General features: G+C 45.8%; 1 protein-coding gene across 3 annotated transcripts in view; it reads right to left on the bottom strand.

The window, feature by feature from the left end:
* The window catches only part of LOC116953233 (endophilin-B1-like), a 31,056-nt gene extending 11,598 nt beyond the window's left edge, over nucleotides 1–19,458 (bottom strand). For 2 of the 3 annotated variants that reach the window (XM_032973212.2, XM_032973213.2), the window contains exons 1-4: nucleotides 19,237–19,457; nucleotides 5,885–6,026; nucleotides 2,705–2,833; nucleotides 1,267–1,400 (exon numbers count right to left, since the gene is read on the bottom strand). In XM_032973212.2, the coding sequence (XP_032829103.1) occupies nucleotides 1,267–1,400; nucleotides 2,705–2,833; nucleotides 5,885–6,026; nucleotides 19,237–19,299 (468 nt within the window). In that variant the 5' untranslated portion in view covers nucleotides 19,300–19,457. Of the gene's footprint in view, nucleotides 1–1,266; nucleotides 1,401–2,704; nucleotides 2,834–5,884; nucleotides 6,027–19,236 lie in introns of all 3 variants that reach the window. The other variant, XM_032973211.2, reaches the window with a different exon arrangement.
* Between the last annotated feature and the right edge of the window lie 2,808 nt (nucleotides 19,459–22,266).

Below are 22,266 nucleotides of genomic sequence, written 5' to 3'. Positions count from 1 at the left end.
CCTAATATATGCATCGCAAATTAGCAAACAGTTGGTTATTTAACCAAATCACGCTAACGTCAGAGAGCACACAAGTCACATCTGTACACCAGAATCTACCATCGTTATTAAGTACCAACATCTACACTCAAACATGACAATAATACATTATTGTTGGTAGCGCCAGCTCATCGCCAGGCTGCTGCCTTCCTGCTTGCCTGCGGTTCCTCCTCGTGCCTCCGAGTCATTCTCTCTCTCTATGAGAGTGAGCGAATACTACGCGTTTTACAAGTTGAAATGATTACTTTATTATATGTTGAACAGTACCAAAAAAACCTTTCCGTTATCTCGAGAGAAAACTATGACGCAGATTCGATTCAAAATGTGTACAACTGTGTGCATGGGGGCACAGTTGTACAATTCTGGACGTACATTTCAGACGTTTTAAACGTTTAGTTAATCATTGGAGTAATTGTGAATTGCCTTTATATTTGGGTGTCATATGTGAATCAGTGAGGAGGAATTCATGCGGGAGAATGGCCATAAAGTACCGCGTCAAGTCGAATGTATTCCGAAGGACTGACTTTCTCATCCACGCCGAGATGTTGACAGTGCAATTAATTTTCATATACATCCATATTATAGGTTTTTTGGGTTAGCTCGCGTAAATATAAATGTGTCGTTAAACCCGCCACCACCCGCCACAGCCAATTAATATGGTTTGGCACTGTTTATGTCACAAACAGAACGTGCCAATTCGTTACTGGTACAGCACACCAGTGTGTTGGGGAGCAAATCCACAACATTTATACATGTCAAACCACTGTTTAATTACATATATAAGCCATGTGACCTTAGTTCGATTTCAAGGCACGGCTAAAATTAATGGCGAGTGATAACAGAAACAGATCCTGAGCTCCTGAGCAGTGCAGTGAAGTATGGTCAACAAACCCCCACGAGTGACACGGCACGACCATCAGTGGACTGAAGAGCTGTACATTTCTAAAAATGGAAATACCTTCAAAATGACACTCCGTGTGAATTGTTGGGATTGTGAAATTTTCACAGTAAGGTCACATCATTTGCGGAACTGGCCCGTTGACGATAAACCATACCATCTATTTTTGTGCATCTTGCCCGGCTCAATGTTTTGACTGTCAAAGGTGTGGCCACAGGGAAGGTTGGTTGGGGGAGCGGGGGAGCGAGCGAGCGAGCGGGCGAGGGAGCGAGTGAATGAGCGAGCGAAGCTGTCGGGTCGGAGTGTCCCGACGGAGTGTGGAGCCTCACAGCGATCGTCCTGAAGTCGCCGTCCAAGAAGTTGCGCAAAGGCGTGAGGAAGCCATTGGCCGTCGTCTGGATAAAATCTTTCTCCGAGATGCCCAGCTCCTTCTGTGTGGTGCCGCACTTGATGAGGGCGCAGCCTGGCACCGGCACACATGCGCACACGCCCACCGTATTTCTGTGTGTGCACGTGTGTATGTGGGGAGCGGTTAGCGCGCTTGCACTACGAACCCGGCGATCCGGATTCGGTTCCCGATCCCGGCCAACACTGGTAACGATTATCTGAACCGGTCCTGGGCCTCCCCTAGGTCGACTCAACCTCAAACGAGTACCTGGTGCAGTGTGTAAACATTGGCACTGGGGAGACAAAGGCGGCCAGGCATAGTGCTGGCCATTCACCTCCTCGTGTGCTGTGACGGCCTTCATTGGTGCTCGGTAACAGCAAATGCCCTAACAGTCTGTCAAGGCTATACGGGGGATCTTTGTCTTTGTATGTTACTACAGCGTGACTGTGTGCAAACCCAGTACGCTTGTTTACGCATGTGTGTGTCTGCACGCGCACGACTGCTAAGCGAGCATGGGGATGCAATACGTATCAACGAAGTAACCACTGCATATATTTAACCAAGGCACATACTGAATGAATGTTATTAAATGAGAGTACACAACCAAAGTATAAAATAAGATAAATGTTGAGACTGTGTTGGCAGTGCTGCACAAGCACAAACAACAAAACTTGACACATTTGTCAATACAGATGTTGCTCTATAAAGCAAAATATATTACATAAAATATATTCTACGTAGCTGGAAAGTAGCAATTCAAACACTATGTATTTGAATGTAAGTGACTGATTGACTGATGTAAATTATAATTATGTTCTAGAAGGGATAGAGAGAATAAATATGACATACATTCAGGTATACAGATTACAATCATCATCAATGTCACTATCATGGTATTTGTGTTCAATACATTTACAAAGGAGAAGTGTAAGGAGCATGGAGATGCGTGTACATGTACAGCATTTGCATATATTATACGAATGTAGTAGTCACTTTCAGTGCAGTAAAGTATGATTCAGTGTCAAGCAATGCAGTGCAGTGGTTTGTGTACTCACTGTAGTGCAATGACATTGATTGGTGTGCAATGTCGTAAAGTGCAGCGAAGTCCAGTTCACTCAGTATTGTGCAATAACACTTAGGCATCACAGCTCGGCTGAGGCTTGGCTCTGGCTCAAGGGAGTCAGCTCAAAGCCCTGCTAAGCTTGAGCCAGCTCTGAACATGGCTGAGCCTCTCTCACGCGTCTTCGAAAGCCACCGAGCAGCTCAAGGCTGAGCTGAGCCACGTTAGAGGCCACGCCCAGAGCCGTGCGGTGACCAAGAACACAGCCCTTAGTGGCGTGCGATGTTGTGCTATCCTTGGCTGTATATGCGAACCCTACCATAGGCAGTGCCCGGTCCAAACTCTTGCCCGGCCTCAATCATGTACTGGCCGAGATACTCCGAGTTGGTGGCCCGAAGGGGAGCCTTCCCTTCCAGCTTCTCAAAGAAGTAGTCTTCTATTCTCGCATCTGGGAGAGGGAGGTGGGGGGGAGAGGGAGGAGACGTGAGCAGTCATCGTAATAAACTAAACGATTTTTTTATTTTACCAGGTAAGGCCCACTGAGCTGAGTAGCTCTTTTTCAGAAGCGACCAGATCACAGCTCAACGAAGTGGCTTATCGAGTGGAAATTTATAGTTGCCAAATACGCAAAACACATGTTGATTCTAAACGTAGAGGGGAAAAACCGGAGGATCCGGAGAAAAATCCATGCGACCGTGGGGAGAACATGCAAACTCCAAACATACAAGCATCAGGGACGGCATCGAACCCACGACTTCCTGTATACCAGGCGAGGTAGTTAACATCTCGCCACCGTGGTGCCCAACACAATCAGACCCTCTCAACCCATAACCTCCGCACGTCCGTGTCACTGTTCGCCCTGCAAAACGAACTACAGATTAGTTCCTAGAAAAAAAAAACATTGTCAATATCTGATCAGCGGTGCTTGTAATGTCTGGAATGTGGTCGTCACAAATAAGAAGACAATTTCCTTCTCACAGGCTCAAGACCCAAACAGAGAGCAAATCAAACCTGAGAAGTTGTCTTTCTCTTAATCAGTTATCACAGTCTCTGGGTCAGAAGGTCAAAAGCCGATCCGGTTTCTCTCACGGCAGTCCACTAACAATGCCTCTTGTTCTTGCAGTGGTTTTATGTGTGTGCGTACATACTGTGCGGATGTATTATTCAAGTGTGTGTACTGTATTATGCATGTGGGGGTATCATGCATGTGTGGACATTAAAGGAACGGCAACTAGGTCTGCAATTAATCAGATTCTTTTGTACGCTCACCCAATGATGACTATAAGTTACGACCCTTTATCAATCCGCTGCTGGATGAGGGACTCCCCATGCTGTGTCGACACAGGGACAGTTTGACCACACTTTCCTTCGTACAAGACAGTTACAACCGGGTTTTAATGCATGCGATATGCGCTGCTTAAAATGGGAAATTTTAAGTGGGGTTAAAATTGCCTCATCAAAACGGCTCGGTCACATGCTCGGCCATCGTAAAAGTAGCAGCACAAAGAACCCTCCTGAGTAGAACCCTTCAGGCCTCGACCAAAATGGCACCGTACAGTCACACGCATGACCCCGTCGAAATCAATTCAGCAGATACATGTCTTGACACACTGACACTTATTCCGATAAAGGAGGTTGAACTCCAAATAAACAAAAGAGCTCTTATCTTGTATGTACATTTCGGCCGTGTGCCCTCTGTCCAACATGAGCTTTCAGCTATATTGGGCACAGCCCTGCAATTACTCAATCGCACCACTGCTGGCGGAGAGGCCTCCACTAGGAGTTATAGAAAGGATTTGGTCTCTCTTCCACCCTGATCAAATGTGTTGGAAAGGGTGGCAGTACCTACACTTTACTCCACCACATGCTGGGTGTACAGAGGTGTTGGGACGTAAGAAATTTGGTCATAACTTCACATCCCCGCACAAGAAGATGGTCAGCACACTGTACGGAGCCAACCATGCTCATTGGAGGTGAGGGGAAGAACAAACTAAATACAAAAAGCAGATTTAAAGTAATACATTTTCCATCTAGATTTAAATGCTCCAGTGGCTTCCTAATACTGTACTATAGTGACCACATGCCTTTGCGATAAATGTGGAATTTCCCGTAGTTTCTTTACTTGGTCCCACAACCTTGTGGGAAAACGAGGCGTGGATCGCCCTGTAAAACTCTGGAGATTTAAAATAAATATCTAATCGATAAAAAAGTGAGAGAGAGGCAATGGAATGGCACCAAGGTCAGCGATCAAGGCAAAGGCATAACGAGACGGGGTGTGGACTCCGCAACGCAGCTGTGCGGGCACAAAGAAGTGATGGCAAAAGGCATTCTCAGATGCTCGATAAATCTCCACCATATGAACCCTTTCCCATGATGTGCATGTACGTCATCAGTTTTTCTTCCGATTCTGTTCCGATAACATACATGTACGTCGTGACATACGTGTACGTCAATGGAACTGAACCAGAAGAAAAACTGAAATAAGCTAAGGTTATCAGTACCGCGGCTCCCACAGTTTGGCGCCAGCTATAATAGATTGCGGTCGTGTAGCTACGGTTCTCTGCGGTGAGCACATTGTCTTTAAAAACGGCGCTACGTCTCTCTAAAATGAACGCCAAGATTCAGCGGTGAACGGGACGCCACCCTGCAACTTGCAGGCGTCTGGGAACGGGAAAGGGTTAACGGCATCATCCGCGATGACCCCTTGGCCTCTTTAGAACGCGTCGGTGACAAGGACATGGGTCATCATCTTTGTCGTCATCATTTATAATTTATACTGCGCCTCCCACGCCCTACATGTTGAGGTGCCAGAACAAAGGGTGTTTTTGAGATGAGTAACAAAGTGTTTTCAGACCAACATACAACTTTATAAACAATGCCGTTTTGACGAATGGTTGGAAAAACTGTGCGAAATGGTCCGCAAAGTCTTGGAACCACCATTATTTTCACAAAAGAAAGGTTGGGAACCACTGGTCGAGACAATGTACACAACAAAAACTCATCTCTTAAAGAACTGCTTGTTGTGTTTAGTTTGTTGTCCTCCCCCTGCACCTCCCATTAGCACGGTTGGCTACGTACACCGCGAAAAAAGTTCAACATACATACACACACACACACACGAGAGTGAACCAAGTTTAACAAGTAGGATTTCGCGAGCAATATTATTCATAAGAGGTTTTATGGGTTAGATTGTGTAAATATAAATGTGTCGTTAAACCTGCCACCACCCAACAGCTAATTAGTAAGGGCTGTCACGTAAACAAAACATGCCAATTCGTTCCTGGTACAGCACACCGGTGCGATGGAGAGTAAACCCACAACATTTACAATTCGAGCATGACATTTTGTCAGGTGACACCCAGATTTGTGGAGAAATCCTCCTGTTCCAGTCTTAAATAGAGGGTTAACTAAGTTGACAAAGCCAAACACTGTGCTTTAGACCGATCTCTGTTTTGTCTACCTCATGAGAGGGCGAGAGCCGCGCACGGCCCCTACTCACTGGGGTTGGGCTGGAGCAGGGTCTCCGCCTGGCGCATGATCTTGTCGGTCCAGTGCCGGGTCATCTCCGCACGGCCCAGCAGATTCTCAAAGTGGGCATCGAGCTCCGTGCGTTCCGCCTGGCCCAGCTTCTCTTCCGTGAACTGGAAGCGCAAGGGGCGGAGGTAAAAGGATAAAGCAATTAGCACAGATATGGACAGGACATTTGAATTTGTTATTTTGTCATTTGCTGAATTTTAACCTGGTTGTGCTACCGGCATCATGTCATGCGACAAAGTATCCATTTAGATCTCTTAACAGAGCAGTGCGAGCGACCCTTTGCATTAGACAACAGAATATGGAAGCAGACATCACAGAGCTACTTCTGAGATTCCTTCAAATAACCTCTGGTAGACACAGTTGAGCACATTTGGCATGAGAGTACAGTTCATCGCATGGCAGTCAAACTGATATTTTTTATAATTAGAGCTGGAATTTTTCCAAATTAAGTACAGAACCATATTTAACAATAAGTGTTGTGGAGTCTTTGGTGACTGGGCTGAAGTCATTAACTCACTACACTTGAGGACCCAGTGTAATTATCAGGAGCTAAACTATTTGTATTTTACCAGGTAAGACCCACTGAGCTATGTAGCTCTTTTTTAGAAGTGACCTGGCCACAATTGACAGCTCAACGAAGCGGCTTATCACGTAGAAATTTAAAGCAGCCAAATACTCGAAACGCATGTTTCTAAATGTGGAGGGAAAAACCGGAGGACCCGGAGAAAAATCCACATGATCACGGGGAGACCATGCAAACTCCAAAAATACATGCGTCAGGGTCGGGATCGAACCCACGAACTCCTGTATACCAGGTGAGGTAGTTAACACCTCACCACCATGGCGCCCCAATTATAGGCAGCTGCGTACATTCGAACCAAGGTTCGTCAGCAGCGCCAGCTCGGCACACTGACGTTTGGGCCACCCTGCCACAGCAACAACAACGCTCACCTAGAAGGTGCCGAATCACAAATACCAAACTTCTCCAAGTGCTGCACAACGGGAAGTGTACGAATTGGATACCAAGTGGTGGAAAGGAATGGAAAAAAAACTAAACTATAACTAGGGAGGGTGGAAAGCACGGTCAGCCAAAGATAAACGTTTGTAGTAGAGATTTGAAGAGAGCTAGTGAGGAGAGCCGAAGATGAGAGGGTGTGAATTCCAGAGAGCAAGGGGGGGGGAGTAGCGACTGATGGAGCAGTCACCGACGTTGGCCAGGAGCAGGTGAGGGGTGCGGAGATGGTCAGAGTTGGCAGAGGGAAGGGGACAAGCAAGTTTGTATGGCTGGAGTAAGTTACTCAGGTAGAGGGGGGAGGAAGACCACCTCACGAACAGCACACCTCCCTAATGAATGTGCATGGTGCACAATTACCACCCAGTTCGTAAAGAAATACAGATTTCGAGCCACCGCTAAACAAGGAAATGTGCAATTCTTTGTTTGGGCATGCCAATAGATCTCACAAACTACCCAGCCAACCAACAAGGCACCATTACGATCAATAGAGAGATGGCAGCCAAGGGAGACTTTGATTCAGAATATATCGGAGGAGATGGGCTTAAACCACAACCGACTGATCCATGAGGATGAGGTTAATGCTTACTGAAGCAGTATTAATATTACCAGTCATTGAGCACTATATTATTATTGTGCACAGCAAACGTTTACACACTTGCCAATATGTATATGAACGATATACATGCAAATCATCTGTTTCAAAATCAACAGCTTTGTATACCCATTATGGGTGGAGCAGTGGTTCAGTGGTTCGCAAACTGCTACGTACCAGTTTCCTGAGTTAAATTCCAAACCATGGCTAACACCAGTGAAGAGCGATATCTGAACCTGTCCTGGGTCCCACCTTCACCAACTTACACTGACCAGCATGGCAAGGTATGGTCAAAAATACCGTTACCGACAACTTCATCCAGCAATGAATTCACAAAGAGCTGTACATTTACAATTATTTGTATACCCTATAGGCAATAGGTCTGTGTGTTTTGCTGCTGCCAATAGACGCTCCTATATTCACCACGATAAAAAAAAGTTATTTGAATAAAATCATGCCAGGACAACTCGCTGAATAGAATGAGGGAGAATCATTATAGGCCTAACATTTGCACACAGTACAGTACTTGACTATACACTCAAGTGAGTACAGTATCATTCCATATGCATTACATTTGCCAATAAACATCCAAAGCACTTGAACATATCTGCGAACGTGGCTGCAGTGTTGTAAAATAAGAGATTCCAGCCATTCTCAATCCACCATTGGATGAAAGCCTTCCAGTGGCATCATCGGTCATGGGGGATTTGCTTTACTGTACTTCACCAGTCAGTGCAGGTTGGTGAAAGAGGAAGGAGGGCAGGACCAGTTCTGATATCACTTGCCACTGATGTTAGCCATGCTTTGTTGCAAAGTGTGCTAACCAATGTACCACCGCTCCATCATCTGCATCGTATAAATTAATAATTGCAAGATAGTGACTGTCGTTTATACACGAAATGGTTATCTTAAGCTTCTGCGCTGATTATTGTGCTGCTATAAATTTCCAGGTGATAAGCCACTCATTTTTGGCCAGGTCGCTTCTGAAAAAAAAGTTAAGAGCTCAGTGGGCTTTACCTGATAACAAAAAACAACTAGTTTATATTTAAAATAATCAGTTTACCTTTCCTATACTTTGCACTCCATCGTGTTTTTGTATTGTTTGCTGTTGTAACTTTCTGAACCCGCCCCTCCTGGACATCTGTCAAAAAGAGCTTAATATTTCATCGGATTCCTCCTCCAGTCTAAATAAAGATTTTGATTTAAACTGTGGACAGGGCGCCGAGGCTTGAAACGGGCGTCCAATACCTCGCTCGAAGCGGATCTTCGCTTGCGGTGGCTCATGCGGCACATGACGCCAGGAGGCTGGGATATATATATTACATTAAGCGCCAACCCTCGCCGACGATAGACGCGTGGTTTTGGGCGAAAATAAAAAAAAGCATCAACGATGCTAAAACGGCACTACAGTACAAAACCAGACGAAAATGGGGACCCAGCTTCCTGTTGACGGAGCCTTTGTTTAGCGGTAAGCGTTTCATGTGTCGCATAACGACAGCCACCATCTCGGTGAGCGGGGCTGTGTTGTTTCCAAAACGCACCGCTTACACGTCCACCGGAGAGCAGCAGCCTCCGTTTCGATTGCAACGGCGGTCTGCAAAAATCCGGGGGCAAGCCACCATGAAACATGGTGCCGGGTTTAAGATTCACCACAGTTTGGAGTGCTCAAGCGGCTCTAAGGTCAGAGCGCCGAGCTGGCACGGCCGAGATCCTCAGTTCAAATCCAGACTCCAATCTGCGATTAACCCGGGTTCTCAAGTTCAACATACATACATCTCCAATATTCGTCAGTTCCACGATTTCCGAGGAACATTTGAGACACATTAAACATATGGGTAATTATTAGCTTAATAATGACATGGCTTTATATTTGCATAATGTAAATGAATGAGTATAGTATAATTCAGATATAAATAATGTGTCCACCTTTCTTGATTAGAGTGAAAAGCTCATACAATACCACGATATCACACTCAGATGGACTGATTGTTTCATCAATGCTGGGATGATGATGGAAAATTAATGTCCACGTACGTGCCAAACCACTGACTTATCCTATAAATGAGCCATGTGTTTTTTACTGAGGTGAGATGCAGTGGTGCAGTGGGTAGCACAGTGACCTGAGATTGATTTCAGGCCACGGCTAACATCAATGGCAAGTGATATCTGAACCAATCTTGAGCAATGTAAAGGATGGTAAAAAAATAACCCCACGAGTGGCACTAAAATAATAATTTACATTTATTTCTAAGGCGCCTTCCACTCATGTCTCAAACGGTCTAAATAAGCCAAAACGATACACCTTGAAAGTGACACCGCATATGCAACATTATGGTGATTACGAAATGTTAACGGTGGGGCTGTTTAATTTGTGGGATTGCCTAATGGAGGATCCTTACTGTAGGAAGGCCACCGAATGATGCATCTCAAAGCTCGACAGGCTCTGTCCGTCAAGACAAGACAGCGCTCTCTGTTGCCATGAACACCACCCAGGAGCGTCGTGACTCAAGGCAGGAGGCGATGGTCCAGGGCAAGGGGCAATGCCTGCATAATGCAATGTGTGTGATGTGGTATTTGAAGTTGATGTCAATGGAGTGCTTGTCAAGAGAAACCTATCCAATGTTTGACACACTGGCCGACAGAATGCCGAACTCAATGAAAAATATATTGTAAATACCTAAAGTTATACAATTATTTCAACCTCATGCTTACAGAGTATCCTCAGGAGAATGTCGTCTGTCCACGCAATCGCTCTTGTTTAATAATACTCAGAGATTACACTACTTGTGGGGGAAGTGGTGGCACAGGAGTTATCGCACTGTGCTATGAACCCAGCGGTCTGAGTGCGATTAAAGGCCGTGGCTCACATTAGTGACAAATTATATCTGAATGTTGGTGGGGTATCCTTCTCTAAGCTCATGACACATGAAGTGACGTATTTAAAATTGTACGTGCAATATATTTTGGGTTCATGTCAACCGTGAAGCCACTAGTGGCTGCTACATTCCCAAGTAAAATATATATATCAGTTGACTATAATAATCATGAAAATGTGTCCAATTACTTGGGGGGGTGAATCGTTCTTCCTCTTAGACACATTAAGCATGTAAAACAATCATGCCCTCCTTGATGTGCTGAATTTTCACGATTCAGAGTAACAATTCCATGATGAGAATTTTTCATCTGCTTTTGTTGTCTTGTTCAGTCCATTAGCCTCAAGGTAAAATTTTACAAAATTTGAAGAACTAAACATAACCGATTCCTTACCTAAAACATGTGATCATGTACCATGAGCAAAAGGACAATGTTACCAAATGAATCGATGAATTAATATTATGCACAAACTATTAACTTAACAATCTCAAGATCAATAGAACCAATCGTGGAAAAGTTCAGGCGATGCCACCACACCATCGTCTTATGGTTTGTGGCCAGAATGCAACTGCTGACAGACTCGGTTCTGAGCGAGTGCTGAGGATGCGAAGCTACCCCCAGGCACAATGTGCTGGGTGGAGGTCCCTCCCGGCTCATGTCATTCAGGGCTCACGGTTTGACGGCGGATCACACAGCGTCGCAGCTGGGCCATTAGCAGATGAGCGTGCACACCCTCTGGGAAGAGCGTGACGTCTGCCAACGCGCAAGTAACGCGATTTGATTTTCGAGAGTAGGTCAATTTTGCCAGCTCTCCGTTAACTTTTTTTTTATACGAATTCAGTTACGTCAATGCAGATAAAACATAAACAGGATAGGGAAAATGTGTAATATACGTCCGTGTAAACCGTGAATAATTCGTAATTAGATTATTTGTGGTTAGACTGTGTGGGTATAATGCTAATGTTTTATTATAACCCTCGACTCGACAGAGCCAATCAAATCAAGTTGTTACATGGTCGAATGTGCCACTTGATTTGGTTTTTCAGTAAAACTGGAGGAATGTTGAAAGGCAATGTACACTTCTTTATGGAGGGTTCTAGTAAAAAAAGCACAGTATACTTACACAATCCAATCCAAAATAAGACAAATTTTGATCATAACATTGCTCGTGAAAGGCAACGCATAAAATTAAACTGTGAACAAGCTTTAATTTTCAATGGATTACATCAAATTACAGCTATAATGATGCAGCTTTGAACGCAACACGTACATCACACAGCACACAATGCTCAAGGTATCCGATAGAGAGAAACCATTCCATATTGTGAAACGGTAAGCCAAGTAACTTGTAGGGATATATTCTGGTTGGAATAAACCGAGTTACCAAGACCATCAAATGGAAACCTTGTGAGCGTGTGCGTGTGTCATCGCTGAAATTGTTGGCAGCAGTTTGTAAACTGGGCGTAACACAGTCTCCCTTCAAAATGAGCTGTGTGTGACTGAATCAAGCTATCAATAGTATAAAGGCGGTACAAATGTATACGAATGGGTAGAATTTTTTTTACTCGCTATGAGGAAGCCGTTTTTACCGCACTGTACTAAAGTCACTTTACAGTGACTTCATGCATTGAAGAGAAAAAGGAGTCTTTAAAAAATACCCCAAGCAAAAAGTCATGGAATTTGAAAGCAGAAAGTGGCTTTCAATTCAAATCCTACATATCACCAGCTTTACTTCCATTTGATTTCCTAATGCACGTTTCAACCAATTAGTGGGATGAAATTAAGTTACCTTTACGAATTCAATTACATCGGGGCCGTTGTGTGCCGAGTACTTTAAATGTCGAAGCAAACAAACACCAGAGCTCCCACCCAATTATCGTCGCCCAACCTTTAAAGCAAGATCATGTGACTGAAGCCGCTTGTTCATGTCAGGCGTTTGGGTTTGTGCTGGGGGTCAAGACTACAGGCAGAGGAGGGAGGGGGGGGTGAAACATCTCCAGTGCTATTTCTTGGCAACAGCTCTGACAAGTGATTTACATACACACAAATACTAGATTATTAATTCGGTGTGCAGTGGGTGAGAAAATTTGCAGACAAACACATACATGTATACAGCCCTTTGTCAGTCCACTACTAAATGAAGGTCCTTACTGTGCCATGTCGGCCATGGCTGTTGTTTATCCACGCTGGTCAGTGCAGTGGTGAAAGTATGGGCAATCCAGGACCAATTCAGACTTCACTCACCACTCGTGTTATAGCTGTGGCCAAGACTTAAAGCTCACATGACCGGGTTCATAACATGATGCACGAATATAAGCACTGCGCCACCACTCCACCGCTGATGCTTTTATACGTGGGTATATATATGCAAGCAGTGACAAATTATATTTTAGGAATGCTGGAAATGAGTACTTATTCAATTTTGATTTAAAGCTTTCGTGACTGCAGTGATTCATATTCTTGGTTCTTTCGGTAAAGTCACGTTGAATTTTATTGTTTTATATATATTTTATTATTTTATTGTTTCCCTTCAACGTGACTTTACCCAAAGAACCAAGAATATTTATTCAATGTTTACTGAATGCGTGCTCTTGAGTATAGTGGCTCATTGGTGGCACTGATTGAGCACCGATCTCTTCTGTAATCTTATTTCGGGTCAAGGATGGCCACAAGACCTACAGGCACGAGGGACCTTGGGCGAGGCTTTCCAAAGCCTCGGACTCTAGGCACACTTTACCAAACGCGTTTTTCTTTTTAACGTCAGTTTTGTCAGGCCCCACGTGTACATTTGCTTTTCCCTGAGTAAGACAGCACATCTGCACGTCAAGACTGCAACACCTGTGTAGCAAGACGACACACAAGTATAACTGTGTGTGTGTGTGTGCGCATGAAGTACTGTGGGTAGTGTTGGAGTCGTAGCGCATTACATGACTAACTTAGCGATCAGAGTTCAATTCCCGATCGTGACCAATAACAGTGACGAATATCTGAACTGGACATGGGCCTGACCTAGGTCAACTCAGCCTTACATGAGAACCTGGTGTGTAAATATCAGCACTTGGGAGACAAAAGCGGCCTGGCGTGGTACCATCCCCTTGTGTGCTATGCCGACCTTCGGAGTGCTTGCTAGCATCACTTGTCCCAGTGGTCTCTTTGGGCTACATGGGGAATTTTTGTTTTTAACCATGAAGCCTTGGCCACACATGGAAATATGATCCTCACATGCAGTCACATGGGTTATATTCTCTGCCATGCATGAAGGTGTAGTAGTGTGTTGTCTGTACCCGATGCACATCTGCTCCGCATTGCCTCAACCAAAGCAAACGAGCATCTGGTGAGGCTGCCTCTGTGCACGGGCGATGGAAGCAGCTGCGCACGAGTCCTACCCAATTTAAGGCGGCTCACGTTGAAAGGTGCACACGTGTCAGCGCGTGTGAATGTGTGAGTATATATCTGGGGGAGTGATGTTGTGGTGGTTAACTGCATCTGCTAGTATTCTGGAAAAATTAGTTAAATTCCTGGCAATATGCATCTATACTAGGCCTAAACGTCCCTAAGTTGAATTAGACTAAAATGAGAGCCTGGTGTGACCACACCACTCCACCATGTGCCATACTAGTACTGAAAGGTGTTCGCTTCATAGGACTTGCCCTAAAAGCCTAAAGGTTAACCCATTAATCCATCAAACTACAAACTATTTTTATTTTACCAGGTAAGGCCCACTGAGCTCTATTGCTCTTTTTCAGAAGCGACCGGACCACAAGTGATAGCTAAAACAATGTCGCTAATCACGTGGAAATTCATTGCAGGCAAATATTGGCGCACAATAACCTCAATATATATATAGGACCGCAGACCTTGGGCAATTGTTGGCGCTGGCTCTCCGCGTGGCTGCCTGATCGATTGTCTGTGGATAAGAGAATACTGTGCGTCTGCATGGTAAAAGTTGAAATTACTATTATTAATATGTTATGGGGGTTACAATTTTAAGGTAATCGTCCGTAGGTATAGAAATAAAGCCCGATATAAATTCACTTCTGGATGAAGGCCTCTGCAGACTGTTGCAGCAGTGGTTGCTGTTTGAAAGAACTTCAACAGGCAGGACAGTGTGGGATGATGAATGGGAAGGCCAAGGTCACATATCACTAACCATTGATATTAAACCACGGCTGGGAATACAACTCAAGTAGCTGGGTTCACAGAGCAGTGCGAGAGCCAATGGCACCGCTGCTCCACCCGATGAATAAAATGCTGTTGGGAAAGAAAAATCCCAAACCCAAGCAAGCCTCCTGAAAGAATATCAAGACTTAGCCAGGATTTCCTGGGTAATTTGTACTACAGCTGACACACAGGGCCATTTCCTGTGGGTGTAAGAGCTTCTGGAGCTGTAGTCAAACAAACAAAAGACCACCAACAAAAACACTAAAATTGCCAACTGAAGGCATGGGTGAGACCGAGAACTAGGCCAACACACTTCTCTTGTTTCGAATATATCACGTGCCCTCTGGGTGACGTATTTTAAGTACTGACAGCAGCATTGCATGTTCGCCAATTACGCAAGTGTGTTGAATTCCCAACAGAACACCATTATTCATGTGGGTTTTCAATAACATATACACGTGACAAATTTGCACTCAAGTGCTCACCATAAGTGCATCTTTTCACATTGGGCACACGGTTGCTGGATTATATGGTGGACGATATAAGCTCACAATAATAATGCCATTTAATTATCAAGCAAAGTCTCACTGAATATCAAGACTTTCTAAAAGGGTCCTGCATCACGATGTATGGCCAATTCCATGAATGAGCTTCATGTATATACGAGGATACCGAGGGTACCCGAGGAACACCAACACATATGAAGCTGTAAGGTGAACCCACTTGCTGTACTGCCATTTCCTGGTAACCACACAGCCCAGCGGGTTTGAGAGAATCACAGATCTATGCGATCTACCAACCCATTCTTTCAAAGCGATGGATCACAGGCATGTGCCAAATACACAGCATCTGACACGGGTGTCTCAGTGCTGGCGAGACAAAGGCAGTGAGGAAAACATTATTATCAGAGCACTTGCCAGTCACCCAGTTTGCCTGCAGTTAAATGTCGGACACCCATTCCTTGCTTGTGATTGCTGTGATGAATTACCAAAGCTTGTGCATACTGAAAAGTAGACAGATGTTAAAAGACCGCGTGACAATATTCGCACAGCGTGTTGACGTCATGTATGAAATGACAGGTGTTTGAAATGCCCAGCGGAAAATTGCAATGGGATTAAATGGATGTCCATTATCAGAGTTGGCCAAGCCTGCCTCGCAAAAGATATCAGTTCCAACGCATTCTCGCACTTACACAGAGAAGTGAGGTTTATAATGGAATGGTGATGTCCACTTTGACACGTACGTACATATTGGAACTGCAATGTTTGTAATTGAGAAAACAACTCTTTACTCGTGGGCACTTAGGAGGGCGTGGGCGCGATCCGAGTGCATGGAGCCCCCAGGAAAGCCTGCCATAGTTTAAACGACCGTGCAAAATTCGATAGGCAGCAAGGCAGATGGGGCCACCGCATGAGAACACTTGCTGTCCATGACACGTTGTGAATACTGAATTAGTGCAACACCGTGGGCTCATGTCACTGGTTTAAACCGGAGATCATGTAGATGTGGGGTTGTGTCTCTTTACTGTAAGTATATGATTATTATAAAAACATATTTAACTGTTTCACCCCCCCCTCAATAGTATTCGAGTTGTGCCGAGTAAAGGGAATGCAGATGTAGTGACATCGCGGATGTCACTGTGTAATGCCGGCTCTAGAGATGCACGGCGGGCGATTTAGCGACATCGCGGGCATCACGTGGATGTGGGTGCAGTACCGGCCCTAGAGGGGCTCAGTGAGTGCTGACTGACAGTGCTGAGTGCACCACGCTCTGCGTGCAGTGCAGACCCCTATAGGATAGGCTGTGAAACGTCGTACTCAAACTGTAAATGTGGATTAACTCTTCAACACACCGGTGGGCTGAAGTAGTGAATTATTTGTCTTTTGTCAACGTGACACTTTTCTTTGCTGATTGGCCGTGTCGGGTGGTGGAGGGTTACGACACATTTATAAATAAACGCGATCTAACCCAAAAACCTTTATTATGAATATAATTTAGAATGACGGATTTTTTGGACAACTAATTTTTGACTGATCTGAGCCCATTAACTAGCAACACTCGAGAAGCCAATTAAATAATGGGTACTTGATCAGATTCAGTTCTCTAAAATGACAACATCCTCTTGAGCCACACAGTTCAATCTTAAAAAATAATATTTCGATATGAAAACAACTGGCCAACAAGCAACGTATGCTTGCTTTTTCCTCGTTTTCATAGTTGGTGGATCTGAATAAGAGAAGCCATGGAGGAAGGTATTGAACCTGTATCTAACCAGCAGAGAGCTTTGATTATCTAGGGTAGGGGGAAATTATTCTAAACTATTGGTGAAATCTATGACAACTCCAACATTGAAATAAAATGAATTCTCACACGCATGGTTTGACACATGCATCACAAACCGTAGGCACATTGTAATTATCGATGCATCCTTGCACGCCCAGTAAACTGCAAATGTATTCGTGACCTCCAACGTTTGCACATACTTTAGTCGACGTGGAGAGGCTTCAATCTTGTGCAGCGTATATACTTGAGTGCAGCCTCTGACCAAATGACACACGTGCCTAATCTCACCACGTCTCGATCAAGCTGGGTTGAGAGCCTGGATAGTGCTCATAAGGGTGCCCGCCACACAAAAATTGTTGTTATAGGCTGCTGTGGAGCTACATTGTGGGCAGCGGAGGGCAGTGAAGAAAAACAAAGTGTTGGACTGTACTGTGCTATCTTTTCCAACCCGCACGGGCCAGCATGGTGAAGTAACCTCCACGACCAGCACGGTGCCGGGAGGACCTCGTACAGGAGTGGATTAACAAAAGGGCTGTACATGTAGATAAAGTGTATTCGTTATATAAAATACAAATGAATCCGTTATGCTGCCCCACAAAGTCAATGAATAACGGAGACATTGTGAACAAATGGGGCTTTTTTAGAATCACGAAAAAGGCAAACAATCTCTCGACTTTCGCCCGAGTGGTTTTATTGAGCAAAAGTCGGAGAAAAAAAATCCGTAGTGACGTTTAATTAGCCGGCTATTAAATTTTGATTTAGCCGGCTATTCTTTGAGTCCAGTGATGCAGCAGAATTGTACTCGGGCACTGAAGTGTTTGTCAACTGTCAACATGCGCAATGAAAGCGTGACAAAGACGGGCGTGGCTAAACGGTGCTCAATGCGAGAGAAAGTAATAACAGTTAACGATGACAAACAAAAGGGCTTCTTCAGATTTACATCCCTCAGCTCAGAGATGGTAATTCCACATTGTCATGGCAGGGGCCGACTTCCATTTTCGACGCCAGTTAATGATCCGTGAAAATCTACTTCCATACGGAAGCCCCATAGCCGCCATAAAGACTCAACAGTGAACACTGCAGTAAAACAAACACATCAACAAAACAAACACAGGGCAGGAGCTGGTTGGAGTGAATATTTCGATGGGAGACTTCCTGTAAATTCTACACGGCGTGGGGTGTGCTAGAAGGTGGCGAAAAGACGACTGCGTAGCGAAATTATTGAATCCTCCAAGAGTTCTGAATGTTAACTCCTTTGCGTCAAACACCGGTCTCGCCTTCCCGCTTTAGCTTCCTCGCACACACACACAGGCTTTTAATAACGTTCACTGAAACCAGCCGACAGAGTTCGATTCCCGACCACGGTGAGTGATATCTGAGAGCCAGCCTTCACCTGCCTGCACTGACCAAGATGGTGAAGTATGGTCAGATGAATCCCCCGCCCCCGTCCGTGACCGATTTTGAACTGCGCCCACCACTCCACCCACATACCTCGTATTTACGTGATTATTGTCGAAACAACGTAACGCAGGCAAGAACAGGAGACACGTCTCTCGGTGGGGCTTTCCTAAACAACGACACTGATATAGTGATGTGGAATTACAAGGACAGGCAGAAAGAGGGAGACACGCGATTCGAGCCCGGTTAAATGTACGTTTTAACCGGTTAAATGTACGTTTTAACCGGTTAAATGTACGTTTTAACCGGTTAAATGTACGCCTGCAACCGTTAAGATCCGTGAGTGGGCTCAGGCAGGACGCGTCGGAGGAATGGAAGATTGGCCGATGGTGAGGAACGAACGACAGTGGGGGCAGGGAGAATGACAGGAACGGGACGCGTCCAAGCGAGGACGACAAACGCCAAAGTGATGGAGCTGATAGATCAGTTAGCGTGCAAGCCGCCAGATCACTAACATCGCGGGATCGCGATTTATGGCGACCGCTTACGAGAGGCCTTCGCAAAGAAGTTGAATGACCATGGCCGATCTTATTTCGTACGGTAGATGTAGAGCAACAGCTGCAATTGAAATCTCAGGTGGTCAAGCCAGATAATAACCGGGTCTGGAGCAACGGAGTAGTGTATCATCATCGCTGTGATGTCTCATTCGTGTTTGTGCGTCGTTACAAGTTGTACGCTGCTGTATTGTCAGTGAACACCGCCATGGCTGATGATGTTGACCGACGACGATATGACTAGGCCGTAGGCGCGGCCGACTCCCGACTCTCGGCTAGAATCCCGCCGGGTACCCGGCACCGAGACCCGGCCGAGGAGGTGCGCGGCCCGGTGTGGCAGGGTGGCGAGTCGGTGTGGTGGTCGGGGTTTGGGGTAGCAACGATTCACCGGAGCGGCGGGAGGCGAGGCAGGGGGGGTGAGGGGGAGGTCTCGTCACCTGCACGGCGCGGCTGAAGAAAGTTCCCGCGTCAGACGCGAGCTTCCTCACGTTGAAGTCCATGGCTCCACGTCCTCTCTGTCTGTCTCTCCACCTCTCTCTGTCCCCGCGAGCAGCGAGTGGGGCGCCGAGGAGGAGCCGAGCTCACCGGACGTGCGCCCCCGAACAGAAAAACGCCCTCGCGTGACGTCATACCCTCCCGCAGAGGAAACGACACACAAAGCCGCCGCCTCGAACGTCACTTTCGCATTTACAACGTGGGGCAGGATGACGCCACTCACTGTTTTGCCGGCGACGCACCCGTGACGTCACCGTTTGTTTACTAAAAAAAAATACGCTCCCCCGACGTCACTTTTTTTTACGGGAAATACGGCTGCGTGACGTCATCTCACGTGCACTGCAAACGGCGTAAATTTTGAATGGAACGTCGTGACGTGATGACGTCATCCGCATTGTGGGCGTGGTTTTGTGGGGGTTTCCCGCCTTCGCGAGGATTGATGCGGGTGGGGCTGGTCAGAGTAATCGGCCACAAAAGAACGTGGTCGGTTATTATTTGTATCTGGTCAATCTGCTACACTGCACCTGCTGATCAATAAAGTAAGAATAGGAATCTTAATTTATACTGGAGGAATCCCATTAGCTATAAAGTTATTTTTTTCACAGATGTTCAGTATGGGCGGGTCTGCAAATGTGGAAAGGTACAAGTTAATAAAAATATAAAACAATAAAATTCTCACGACGTTTCGACTGCAACATAAGCAACCATCATCAGGTGTAAAAACCACAGCAATAAATTTTGAAAAAAGTGGAGTTTATTTATTTAACGTTAGCACCACGGAGAGCGATTTGGCAGTTATTCAGATGGACGAGTCCATCTATGTTCAAAAAAGAGGAGGGGGGTAACGAAAATAATGGATGCGGTCTGAAAGCCACCGTAAGCGTGAACAATCGATTAAGACCCGAAATGGTTTATCAAATCCTTACAATGATTGCTAAGCCAGAATCTACGTGACTTTACCGAAAGAACCAAGAATACAAAAGGTACAAGTTGTAAAGAACTAGTTGTGTGCAACACCCCAGAACTTTTGAGAATTCACCAAATGATCCAATCAGGCATCGTCAGGGGTTAATGGGCCACCAGGCAGTACCTATGAAATTCAGAAGAACCTTTTTCTCAGTAGCTTTATATAACAGTATACACGTATTGCATACCAAAGCAAAAACCTAAACTCAGTGGACCCACGATTAATCACCGCCCACCAAGAATATGTTCAGTTCAACCCTATTTTGGCAGATGGGAGTCATACGGATTATATCAGAAACTAACCTTTATTTTATTTTACCAGGTAGGGCCCACTGAGCGATGTAGCTCTTTTTTAGAAGTGACTTGGCCACACATGATAGCTCAACGAAGTGGCTTACTACATGTGGAAATATATAGCAGCCAAATACTCTACACGCACGTTTAATGGAGGGAAAAACTGGAGGACCCGGATATAAATATACGCGACCACGGTGAGAGAGACGTGCAAACTCCAAATATACATGCATCGTCAGGATCGGGATCGAACCCACGACCTCCGGTATATTCGGCAAGATAGTGAACATCTCATGTAGAAGACAGGAGGCTAAATCATCGGGGAAATTGACAGACCTAATCGCAAAACTGCACAACACAACTGAGCGTGATGGGAAGCCGACACGGCTCCGTGCATGGTGTTCACAACAGCACACCAAGCCTCGAGTCACGAATGGCAACGGCTCCCATTGACGAGATTGGCATTGGGGTGGTCGATCAACGACCCATGCGGTAACTTGCCAGTCCGATGACTTCCACGTGTTTTTTCCTTCCAGGTACTGAATCACTCGTGTGTGAAAAAGGCAATTTTCAAGTGACAAAAGAAGCGACGTGTCCTGTTGAGCTGTAAACGAGTGGGTGTGAAGAGCAGTGTGCTCACGACCGGCTCCAGTTTGACAGCAGAGGTCTCAATGCGAATCAGTCGAGTGGCATTATCTTTTCATAGGCTGTGTAACGCTGTGTGGAAGCTACCTGGTCTGTCGCTCCGCACGAACCTTCGGGTCTTTTCGGCCACGTTCATGCCCTCCCTCCCTTCTCTACGCTTGCGAAACGTTGACCACCCTACTGGAACATATTCGCCAGTTTGAAACAGGCTGGCTTGCCTACGATTCATCCTGGGTTTAACCAGGCTGGATTGTGTGAGGAGCTCGAAAATCCTTGAAAGATCTGGACAAAGTCCCATCGGTGAGCTCCTCCGGCAGGCAAGGCTGCGTTGGCTGGGCCATGTAGCCCGCATGCCCAGTCTCCGCATGCCTAAGCAGCTTTTGTTCGGCCGGATCGAGGGGCTAAACGGGCGCGGCACGGGCTAGAGAAGAGTGATGTAGTACAAGAGGATGCAGAGCTGAGTGGACTTGCCGATGACCGGAACCAGCGGTGTCAGTATCAGCCTCTGTGGAGGAGGCTCGTGAAGGACGCTGCTGGGCAGTTGGAGGCAGTCGCCCTCCAGCAACGGAGGGCGGTGGAGCGACGCTCAGAATGAGCGGAGCGCCGGGTGGATAGAATACAAGTTGGCACAGTCGGGGGTAAAGGTGGTGCATCGGCCAGTCATCTCCATCAACCCATGGCACCTGGGTGTGCCGTGAACTCCTCCCAGCGAACGTTCGGCACTTCACGTGGCCTCAACGTGCACGTAGCCTGGCACAAGCGCCGTGGTGACGTCACCACCACTTCGTGGCGAATGGCGGTAATTGTTAAATGCAAGTAAAATTATTTCCGGGAGGGGGAAATAATTTCCAATGGTTTCTTACAATTTCCAGGTTTCTTACGGCCTATATTGTGACTCATTAATCATGTGTGAACATTGACTACTACGTTTCATGACAAGGCCCTTTGGTCTCCTGGTGGGTTTCCAAAGGAGCCTTAGAGCGAGTGAATTTACTATTTTTAAGCTTAAATTGTTTATTCGAGTAAAGCATATACAATACATGGAAAAAATGTATTCCACTCAACAG

Source organism: Petromyzon marinus, chromosome 50 (genome assembly GCF_048934315.1).
Source record: "Petromyzon marinus isolate PM22_M1 ecotype Great Lakes invasive population chromosome 50, UKy_Petmar_22M1.pri1.0, whole genome shotgun sequence".
In the NCBI taxonomy this organism is placed as follows: domain Eukaryota; kingdom Metazoa; phylum Chordata; class Hyperoartia; order Petromyzontiformes; family Petromyzontidae; genus Petromyzon; species Petromyzon marinus.
Note: the sequence above shows the minus strand (reverse complement) of the source record. Positions and strands in the feature narration are given on the sequence as shown.